Source organism: Gekko japonicus, unplaced genomic scaffold, assembly GCF_001447785.1.
Source record: "Gekko japonicus isolate JY-2015 unplaced genomic scaffold, Gekko_japonicus_V1.1 scaffold5843, whole genome shotgun sequence".
NCBI lineage: Eukaryota > Metazoa > Chordata > Lepidosauria > Squamata > Gekkonidae > Gekko > Gekko japonicus.
Window position 1 is genome coordinate 25,150 of NW_015166618.1, and position 11,114 is coordinate 36,263.

Consider the following 11,114-nt stretch of genomic DNA (forward strand, 5'->3'; position numbering starts at 1 on the left):
CGCTCAGAAGACTCCACAGCTTAGAGGGAACATTGCTTCTAAGGTGTGGAGTCCTGTGAGCAAAAATCCTACTTTGCGATCTCCTGGGATTAAAGTTGTGAGCGAGCGATTTGGCTGCTGCATAAATTAGTTTCGCTCTGGGGCCGTTCTTATCCGAGGCTAAAAAACTGTGAGCTAGCTCACACTAACTCAGTTTAGAGGGGATATTGGTTCTCAGCCAATTTGCGGCGACCCCTCATGGGGTTTTTGAGGCAGGTCCAGAGGTCGATTGCCATTGCCTTAAGAACAACATAAGAACATAAGAGACGCCAATGTTGGATCAGGCCAAAGGCCCATCCAGTCCAACACTCTGTGTCACACAGTGGCCAGAAATACCAGGTGCCATCAGGAGGTCCACCAGTGGGGCCAGGACATTAGAAGCCCTCCCACTATTGACCCCCCCCCCAAGCATCACTTGCCCCAGAGTCCCTATCTATACCTTGTGGCTAATAGCCACTGATGGACCTCTGCTCCATATGCTTATCTAATTCCCTTTTGAAGCCGTCCATGCTTGTAGCCACCACCACTTCCTGTGGCAGTGAATTCCAAGTGTTAATCACTCTTTGGGTGAAGAAGTACTTCCTCTTATCCGTCCTAAAGGGGAGGCATTTAAACTTTAAACCCCTTTCCTTCTCTTGCAGAGTTTCATCATACAGATGTGGCCTGACTCCAGGAGGGGAGGGGGGGGGTTTAATTGGATTTACACCATGCCCTTCACTGCCCAAAGGAGTTTCAGAGCGGCTTACGAACTCCTTTCCCCTCCCCCTCCCCACAACACACACCCTGGGAGGTCGGCGGGGCCGAGAGAGCTCTTTCGAGGACTGCTCCTGAGAGAACAGCTCTGAGAGAACTTGTGACTGACCCAAGGCCACGCCGGCAGCTGCACATGGAGGAGTGGGGAATCAAACCCGGTTCTCCCAGATTAGAGTCCGTGTGCCTAACCACCACACCAAACCGGCTCTCTACTAACTGAGTACTAAGTGAGGCTGACTGTGTTTACTTTCTGAGCTCTGATGAGACCGGGCTATCCTGGCCCAGGGCATTATGGGTTAGACGGGATCTAAAATGAATTCGTCATGAACTGATTGGTGGCGAAAAGTGCCGGTGAATCCCAGGCAATTTAGGGCAGCCCCGTACGCTTTTCAAGGGCAGCTTCTGGTCGAAATCCGATAGAATTGGCTTAGGGTTGTTGTTTTTTAAAATCCCGTTTTCCGGTTTTTATGTGACTTGGTACCAAACCTCTTTCTGTTGCTGTTGCTGCTGTGTTCTCTCCTTGGCAATGGGACGCGCCACGCTGGTCCGTCATGTTATCAAAATAGGCCCTGGAAAGTCCACCGGTGCCGCCACTTGGAAGGCTGCCCATGGGTCAGACGGCTGGCGGCTGAGGTATTTTGTTAGGGCACGCCGTCATAGTTCTCGGTTTCGTCTCCCCCTGTTCGTGCGCATTGCTCTTTCCCGCTGCTCTGCCAAAGAAACGAGATGCACGCGAATGCCCGATTGCTTCTTCGGCCGTCTGAAAGAGGCTTGAAGCCAAAGCATAGGACGGTTTGGCTTTTTCTGCTGAACTGAAGCCTGGGGAAATATTTCAGATGTAGCGAGAGGCCCTGTATCGGATGCCGGTGGTGTTATGCTCAAGCGCTGAGGCTGGGAGGGGGCCTCTTGCCTTAGGTCATCTAGTTAATACACATAAAGGGTAAAAAGAGCCCTGCTGGATCAGACCTGTGAGGGTCCATCGAGTCCAGCATCCCGTCTCACACAGGGGCCAACCAGTTCCTCTGGAGGTCCAACAACAGGGCACAGAGGCCAAGACCTTCCCCCGATGTAGCCTCCTGGCAGTGGAATTAGAGGCTGACTGCCTCTGAACGAGGAAGTTCCCTTTAGTCACTGTGGCTGGTAGCCACTGATAGACCTGTCCTCCATGAATCTGTCTGGTTTCCTTTTAAAGCCTTCTTTGCCCTTGGCCATCACTATGTGCTCTGTCAGCGAGTTCCTTATTTTAATCACTCTCTATATAAAGAAGTGGAGCTGCAGTGGCTCAAGTGGTTAAGACGCTGAACTGCAGGCTGTGGAAGGTCGGTAGTTCAGCAGTTCGAGACCCGGGTGCAGCATGACGGAACTGAGTTCCCGTCTCTAGTTCCAGCTCCTGCCAACCTAGCAGTTTGAAAGCAAGAAATTGCAAGTAGATAAATAGGTACCACTTTGGTGGGAAGGTAGCAGCGTTCCGTGCGCCTTTGTGTTTAGTCATGCTGGCCACATGACCACAGAAACGTCTTCGGACAGCGCTGGCTCTTCGGCTTGGAAACGGAGATGAGCACTGCAACCCTAGAGTCGGATTCGACTGGCTTTCGAGCAAGGGAACCTTTACCTTTATATAAAGAAGTATTTCTTTTGTCCGTCTTTAATCTACAAGCCTTCAGCTTCTGTGGATGCCCAGAGTCCTGACATGTGCTGCTCATGTTTGGGGCTAGATGAGTCAATGCAGTTCCACAGTCAGTGTTATAGACTCCAGGGCATTTGCGCCGCAACGCCAGACCAGAGAACGGGTCCATCCAAAGGCTTTGTGCCTCCCCAAACACCTTTTCCCCATGCTGCCGTCTCTGGGTTCAGGCGCTAAGGTGGACTCCAGAGAGTTGAAAGGGAGCAAAACCACCATGATGTATTTTGCCAAAAAATTCTTCATAGACTTTCAAGTTCTTTTCCAACATTCAATTAACTTGGAGCGAGTCAAACGCATCAACACCAGAACGGGACCGTGCAGATTGCGTCTTGTTTCGTATGCAAGCTTTATCAGAGTGGGTAGCGTTGAAATTCCTATGCCATTTTAATCCATTTGGCAGACACCATAGTCCAGTGGTGGCGAACCTACGTCATGGGTGCCAGAGGTGGCACTCAGAGCCCTCTTTGTGGGCACGCATGCCATCGCCCCAGCCAGGCCCAGACCATCATTAAAGTGTTTAATTCTCTGCCAAATAATTTTAAGTAAATGAAAGCATTTGGGATTGCTTTCCTTACTTTGTTTGGATCATCTTAAGTTAATGTGTGAGGTTTTTTTTTCTAAAGTAAAACCTCAGTATTCAGGTTAAATTTCCGTGTTGGCACTTTGCGATAAATAAGTGGGTTTTGGGTCGCGGTTTGGGCACTCGGTCTCTAAAAGGTTCGCCATCACTGCCATAGTCCTTTCTCATAGTAACAGCCATCAAATCCTCTAGTGTAATGATGAGTGTTACTGTGAGAAAGGACTATGGTGCTTGGCAAACGGATTAAAATGACATCGGAATCTCAACGCTACCCACTCTAATTAAGTTTGCATACAGAATGAGACGCGATATGCACGGTCCGTTGTGGTGTTGATGCGTTTGAGTTGCTCCAAGTAAATTGGATATTGGGAAAGAACTTAGAAGTCTATGCAGAATTTTTTGGCATAATGTATCGTGGTTGTTTTGCTCCCTTTCAGCCTTTATGCTGCCTTTATTGATCTTGCAGCAGCCTTTGATTCCATAGACAGAGGTAGGTTATGGCAGAACCTCCTGAATATAAAAATTGAGCCATGGTTGGTTAAGTTAATTAGTTTGCTACATAACAACACCTCTGTCAAGGTTAAGGTTGGAAGGGAGGGTCGACTTACGGAAGACATACCAGTTCAGAAGGGGGTGAAACAGGGTTGCGTGCTTGCACCCACATTGTTCAACCTTTATCTGAACGATTTAATTGCCAGCTTGGAAGGCAGTGAATTTATGCCTCCAACTATTGGACAACTTAAAGTGCCAATTCTTTTATATGCGGACGATATGGTCCTTTTATCTGTTACCAAGATTGGCCTGAGGAGATTATTGAACAAACTAGGTGAGTATTGCAAGGCAGAAGCCTTGCAGATAAGCGACGCCAAATCCAAAGTCCTGCCGCTATTATAGTTGACCTCCAGACGACAGAGGTCAGTCCCCCTGGAGAGAGTGGCTGGTTTGGAGCTTGGACTCGGTGGCACGATAATCCTGCTGAGGCCCCTCCCCTCCCCAAACCCCGCCCTCCCCAGGCTCCACCCACAAAATCTCTAGGTATTTCCCCACCCAGAGCTGGTAACCATAAGTAGAGGTGGTGTGGTTCCGGGAGACGCAAGCGAGGGCGACGAATTCCCTGAGTGACCTCTCAGCTCCCCCAAAACTATTTTCGACTGTCTCTGTTCTCCCCGCCTGTCTCACCCAACCCTTCTTTCTCTTCCATCAGATCTGGTGGCTGGATCCCGAGCTGACGTACGGCATCTCCAAGCCATTTGTCTTCACCCAGGGCCATTCGGTGTGCAACCGGTCTTTCTTCCCCTGCTTCGACACGCCTGCTGTAAAGTGTTCCTACTCTGCTGTCGTCAAGGTAGGGAGTTCAAAACCGATACTGTTTCTCGGGGCCAGGGATTTGGGGGTTTCTGCCGCCTGAAGTCAGCTGGGATGTGATTTAGCTTGCCTTTTGGACTCGTCGGCGAGACATGAAACTTTAAAAATGTCGTTCTTTCACATTTTTTGCGCCTAATTTTATCTCTTTGAGGGTACTGTAACAGGAAAGACCAACTAACAATATCGAAGGCCTTTTCAGGCCCCGGTCACGCTGAAGGTTTTGGCCCGGGAGAGGGACGGATCGGGGGCGCAGCAAACGGGCGCGATCTCACTGCAACATATGGGAAGCGGTCCCCGATCCGGCCCTTCAGGCCAAAACCCCGCAGTAAAAAAGAACCACCCCCAGAGGTGGACTTACCGGGCATGCCGCATCAAGCGCGGCCGCGGGATCGCAGCGGCGCGCTTCGGAGCAATCCCGGCTCCAAGCCGAACTGCGCATGCGCACACATGCGCAGTTTGGCTGCCTCGCTTCCCTTTCAGTGGCTTCCCCCCGGCATCTGTTCGTGCCGGGGAGGAAGTGCGCGGCAGCTTAGGGGATCTATGTGATCCCGCCGCCGCGTGTCTTTTTTGCCGGTGTTTTTCCCTTCCATGCAATGTTCCCTCTAAGCTGTGGAGTCTTGTGAGCAAAAATTCTACTTTGTGAGCTACTGGCATTAAAGCTGTGAGCGAGCCATTTGGCTACTGCATAGATTAGTTTGCTCTGGAGCCCTCCTTCCTGAGCCAAGGCAAAAATGTGTGGGCCACAGGCTAAGAAACGGTGAGCTAGCTCACACTCACTCAGCTTAGAGGGAACACTGCTTCCATGTGGCAGGGGCCTCAGCGTCTAAAAAAATCAACGCCATCTGTTTCTCCACATGTATCTCGTAATACTCCAATACATTCCTTATCATTCTCACATTATTTCTCACATATCGTTTTGGCAAGAAACCAGATCGATCTCGATGTATAATCCGAACCAATATTTTCTTTAATCTGCCTGCAACAACTGCTGCAGAAATTTTATAATCCACGTTGAGTAAGGAGTAACACAAATCTTAAATATCAAAGAATGAGATGTGCTATGTTTGTGAGGTATAAAATTGCCACAGGCTACCATAAAAAATGGAGCTGCGGCGGCTCAAGTGGTTAAGACACTGAACTGCAGGCTGTGGAAGGCCGGTAGTTCAGCAGTTCGAGACCCGAGTGCGCCACATGACGGAGTGAGCTCCCGTCCCTAGTTCCAGCTCCTGCCAACCTAGCAGTTCGAAAGCAAGAAATTGCAAGTAGATAAATAGGTACCACTTTGGTGGGAAGGGAACAGCGTTCCGTGCGCCTTAGTGTTTAGTCATGCCGGCCACATGACCACGGAAACGTCTTCAGACAGCGCTGGCTCTTCAGCTTTGAAACGGAGATGAGCACCGCAACCCTAGAGTCGGATTCGACTGGCTTTCGAGCAAGGGAACCTTTACCTTTTACAGCCTTTCTCAAAAAAGAAAAGAAGAAACTTTAAAAATGTGTGTGTTTGTTAAATGTTCTCTAATCGCTTCCATTCCTGTGAATTATGTTCTCCAAAACGTCCTGTCGTTAACAGCCTTTCTCAGGTCTTGCAAACGGAGGGCCCTTGTGGCTTCCTGGAGAAGAGTCAATCCATTCCTTGTTGGGTCTTCCTCTCTTCCTGCTTTTCCTAGCATGACTGTCTTTACCAGTGACTCTTGTCACCGTTAACGACAGGACGTTTTGGAGAACATAATCGCTGCATCAGACTATGGTCTAGACCAGACCGTTTTGCAAAAATCCTAGAAAAACCAGCAGGGATCAGTCTACCAGAAATTGGTTAATGGTTCCTCACATTACACTGCACTGTAGACCAGAAGGTCGGTAGTTCAGCAGTTCGAGACCCGAGTGCCGCATGACGGAGCGAGCTCCCGTCTCTGGCCCCAGCTCCCGCCAACCTAGCAGTTCGAAAGCAAGACATTGTAAGTCGATAAATAGGTACCGCTTCAGTGGGAAGATAACAGCGTTTCATGCGCCTCGGCGTCTAGTCATGCCGGCCACGTGATCGCGGAAACGTCTTCTGACAGCGCTGGCTCTTCAGCTCAGAAACGGAGATGAGCACCGCATCCCTAGAGTCGGATTTGACTGGCTTTCAAGCAAGGGAGACCTTTGCCTTTACCTATGCTGGCTTTCTTATTCTTTTCTTTCAGTTGCCAGTGTCCAGTTTCCAGGCACTGCGTTATAAAATCCCAGATGCCAGAGAAATGGGTAGAGACAGGAGTACCAGCGGCTGGGAGGTGCCCCTCCAGAGCCTTCCCCAAGTGCTTTGCCTCTTTCAGTGACTAGCAAAATCCAGGATAAAGTATAAGCGAGAACCTGTAAATGCCTAGATTTGCATAATCCAGACTGGTTGCAGAATCTAGTCTTCCCGAGTGCAGAATCTGCACAGCATGGGTGCGGAATTTCAGTTTAATTTTATTTATTTATTTATTTGTATTTATATCCCACCCATCCCGTGGGCAGGCTCAGGGCAGGTAACACCATTGAAATAAATACAATTTCAGTTTAAAACATTAAAACCAGGGGTCATTTCCTGCAGGAGCGCACAGGAGCGGAGCTCCGGCAGTAAAGAGCCCAGGGGGCGGGCACCTCCTTATTTCCTTCTCTCCCTCATTCCCTCCTTCTTTCCTTCTCTTTTTTCCCTCCTACCTTCCTTCCTGCACAGATCTGTGCATCCCCCCCCCTGCTAGCAATCCAAAACAGTCCAATGGCACCTTTAAGACCAAGTTTTATTCCGATACAAGCTCTCCCTCCTCTGCAAGGGCAGATCTGCACGTCCCCGTCCCCCCCAACAGCTAACAATCCAAAACAGTCCAGTGGAGCCTGAGCGGTGGGTGTTGCCTTCTGACACACTTCCGGTGACGTCAGGGGGTGTGGCATATGCAAATAAGTTATGCTAATGAGCTCCTGCACCTCTTTTTCTACGAAATGACCCCTGATTAAACACAATAAAATGTTATAACAATTCAAACAATGGGTACACCTTGGAAGAGCATAAGTTGGCTATAAAATTCTGGCCCAATGGTACAATGGGTTAAAGGCCAGTTGTCAGCAGTCAGTAGACAGGTGACAGACGGTTGACAGCAACCTCAGGGAATCCATAAATGGGCACCCGCTGCCTCAACCAAAGGCCTGGCGGAAGAGCCTCGTCTCGCAGGCCTGGCAGAAAAGCTCCATCTCGCAGGCCTGGCGGAAAAGCTCCGTCTTGCAGGCCTTGCGGAATTAAAGAAGTTCCCGCAGGGCCCTGGTCTCAATAGGAAGCATGTCCCACCAGGACAGAGAGAGCCTGGGCCCTGTTCGAGGCAAGACGGGCGTCCTTCGGGCCGGGGACCACCAGGAGGTGTTGATCGTTCGAGCGTAACACTCTCCGAGGTGTATATGGGAAGAGGCGGTCCCTTAGATATGTGGGTCCCAGGCCGTATAAGGCTTTGAAGGTCAAAACCAGCCCCTCGAAGCGAATCCGGTACTCGACTGGCAACCAACCGAAAAAGTACGAGGACGTGCATTTTGTGGATTCGGCGCTCCGTTTCCCCAGCCGTCCCGTCAGCTTGTGCATGTCGCATTCCAGGCACCTCCGGGTATGCAAGTATTGATGAGCGCCACCCAAAGCACCTTCAGGGAACAAGAGGGCGTCTACGAGTTCTACATGGAATACCCCGTCCCTGCCTATCTGGTGGCTCTGGTCGCAGGGGACCTGGTACCTGCCGACATCGGTCCCAGGTAAGACTTGGTAGGCAGCCGCTCGGGCGGGTCGACATGAGGAGCCATTCAGAGCAATGCTCCCTCTAAGCCCTGTAGTCCTGTGAGCAAAAATCCTACTTTGTGAGCGACTGGCATTAAAGTGGCGAGCGAGCGATTTGGCCGCTGCATAAATCAGTTAGCCCATCCCTTCCTGAGTGAAGGCAAACACGCGTGAGCTGGAGGCTGAAAAACTGTGACCCAGCTCACACTAACTCGGCTTAGAGGGAACACTGGTTCAGAGTCCGGTAAGCCTCATGGGTCAGGCAAACGGGTCTGCGCTGGACTGCAGCTGTTCTTATACCCCGCCACCTCCATATTCTTGGGAGGAGGGACGCGTGACACTCAGATCTTGAAACGATGGGTGGGTTTGTATTTGGTGGTGGAAACTGCCGTCAAGTCATTGGTGATCTATGCCAGCCCCGTGGGGTTTTCGAGGCAAGAGACGGACAGAGGCGGTTTGCCCTTGCCTGCCTCTGCGTAGCAACCCTAGATTTCCTTGGTGGCCTCCCATCCAAGTATGAACCAGGGCTGATCCTGCTTAGCTTCTTATGGCAATCCCATGGGGTTTTCAAGGCAAGAGGCGAGCAGAGGCGGTTTGCCCTTGCCTGCCTCTGCGTAGCAACCCTAAATTTCCTTGGTGGCCTCCCATCCAAGTACGAACCAGGGCTGATCCTGCTTCGCTTCTTAGGACGACCCCGTGGGGTTTTCGAGGCAAGAGACGGACAGAGGCGGTTTGCCCTTGCCTGCCTCTGCGTAGCAACCCTAGACTTCCTTGGTGGTCTTATACCTTGTCGCGAACTCCGACGGGCTTACTTTTGTCTGCTTTGTGATAGGAGCAGAGTGTGGGCAGAACCGTGCCTGCTGGAAACGGCGATCAGCAAACTCTCGGGCCGGGTGGAGCGATGGCTGAGCGCCGCGGAGAGCCTCTACGGCCCCTACATATGGGGACGGTAAGCATGCTTGCGCGTGTGCAGGCGGAGGCCAACGCGAGAGGGGCAGCTCCAAGTCCGTGACTTCCAAGGAGTTGTCGCATGCGATGCTCCCTCTAAGCCATGGACTTTTGTGAGCAAAAATTCTACTTTGTGAGCGACTGGCATTAAAGCTGTGAGTGAGCGATTAGGCTGCTGCCTAATTTAGTTTGCTCTGGAGCCATCCCTTCCTGAGCTACGACAAAAATCTGTGAGCTAGAGGCTCAAAAACTGTGAGCTAGCTCACACTAACTCAGCTTAGAGGGAACACTGGCTGCATGTCAGCTCTCCACCACCCATACCCCCAGCTTGAGTTTTTCCTAGCTTAGGGCTCCATAAAAGTATGCGAAGAGGAAAAGAAGAAGAGGAAGAAGAGATTGGATTTATACCCCGCCCTTCACTACCCAAAGGAGTCTCAGAGCGGCTTACAGACTCCCTCTCCCTTCCCCTCCCCACAGCAGACACCCTGTGAGGTAGGTGGGGCTGAGAGAGCTCTCCCGTGACTGTGAGCTAGAAGCTCAAAAACTGTGAGCTAGCTCACACTAGCTCAGCTTAGAGGGAATACTGGCGGCATGTCTGCTCTTCCGCCACCCACACCCCCAGCTTGAGTTTTTCCTAGCTTAGGGCTCCATAAAAGTATGTGAAGAGGAGAAGAAGAAGAGGAAGAATAGGGTTGTTTATGTGCTGTCAGGTCAGTTGTGACTAAACGGTGGCCCTGTGAATTAATGACCTCTAAAACATCTGGTCATTAACAGCCTTGCTCTGGTCTAAAAAATCAGGGCCGTGGCTTTGTGGTGCAGAGCCAGCTGTAAAGAGCCTCTGCCTGGCATGCAGGAGGTCCCAGGTTCAATCCCCGGCATCTCCAGTTAAAAGGACCAGGCAGGTGGTGGAATGAAAGACCTCTGCCCAAGACCCTGGAGAACTGTAAGGAGAGGCTGTGGCCTCTGCCTGGCATGCAGGAGGTCCCAGGTTCAGTCCCTGGTATCTCCAGTTAAAAGGACGAGACAGGAGATGATCGGAAAGACCTCCGCCTGAGATCCTGGAGAGCCAAGGCCTGTCTAAGTAGACAAGACGGACCTGGATGGGCCAAGGGCCTGGTTCAGTCTGAGGCAGCTTCCTGCGCGTGTCTTGGAGGTGATCCAGATTCCTCCGTCCCTTCCAGGTACGACATCGTTTTCCTCCCTCCCTCCTTCCCCATCGTCGCCATGGAGAACCCGTGCCTGACCTTCATCATCTCGTCCATCCTGGAGAGCGATGAGTTCCTCATCATCGACGTCATCCACGAGGTGGCCCACAGCTGGTTCGGCAATGCGGTCACCAACGCCACGTGGGAAGAGATGTGGCTGAGCGAAGGGCTGGCCACTTACGCTCAGCGTCGGATCACCACGGAGACCTACGGTAGGCTGCGGGGGAGTGGGTGGGAGTGGTTAGGGCTGGGAGCGGCCCAGAGGAATGAGGGCAACAGGAGATGGCTTGGGGGGGGGGGAGGAGAAGAAGAAGAGATTAGATTTATACCCTGCTCATCGCTACCCGAAGGAGTCTCAGAGCGGCTTACAGACTCCTTTCCCTTCCCCTCCCCACAACAGACATCCAGTGAAGTAGTTGGGGCTGAGAGAGCTCTGATAGAACTGCTCATGAGAGAACAGCTCTGAGAGAACTTGTGACTGACCCAAGGTCACACCAGCAGCTGCATGTGGTGGAAGAAGAAGAAGAGATTGGATTTATACCCCGCCCTTCACTATCCGAAGGAGTCTCAGATCGGCTTACAAACTCCTTTCCTTCCCCCTCCCCACAACAAATACCCTGTGAGGCAGGTGGGGCTGAGAGAGCTCTCTCGAGGACTGCCCTTGAGAGAACAGCTCTGAGAGAACTTGTGAATGACCCCAGGTCACATCAGCAGCTGCCCTTCACTACCCGAAGGAGTCTCAGAGCAGCTTACAATCTCCTTTCC

The 11,114-nt window shown here is 51.5% G+C and overlaps 1 protein-coding gene across 1 annotated transcript in view; it reads left to right on the forward strand.

Moving 5' to 3' along the window:
* RNPEPL1 (arginyl aminopeptidase (aminopeptidase B)-like 1) overlaps positions 1-11,114 on the forward strand; it is a gene marked incomplete at both ends in the record, with an annotated part of 23,867 nt that overhangs the window by 9,886 nt on the left and 2,867 nt on the right. The window contains 4 exons of the mRNA XM_015412396.1: positions 4,261-4,401; positions 8,023-8,174; positions 9,029-9,145; positions 10,326-10,561. Of these exons, the coding sequence (XP_015267882.1) occupies positions 4,261-4,401; positions 8,023-8,174; positions 9,029-9,145; positions 10,326-10,561 (646 nt within the window). The remainder of the gene's footprint in view (positions 1-4,260; positions 4,402-8,022; positions 8,175-9,028; positions 9,146-10,325; positions 10,562-11,114) is intronic.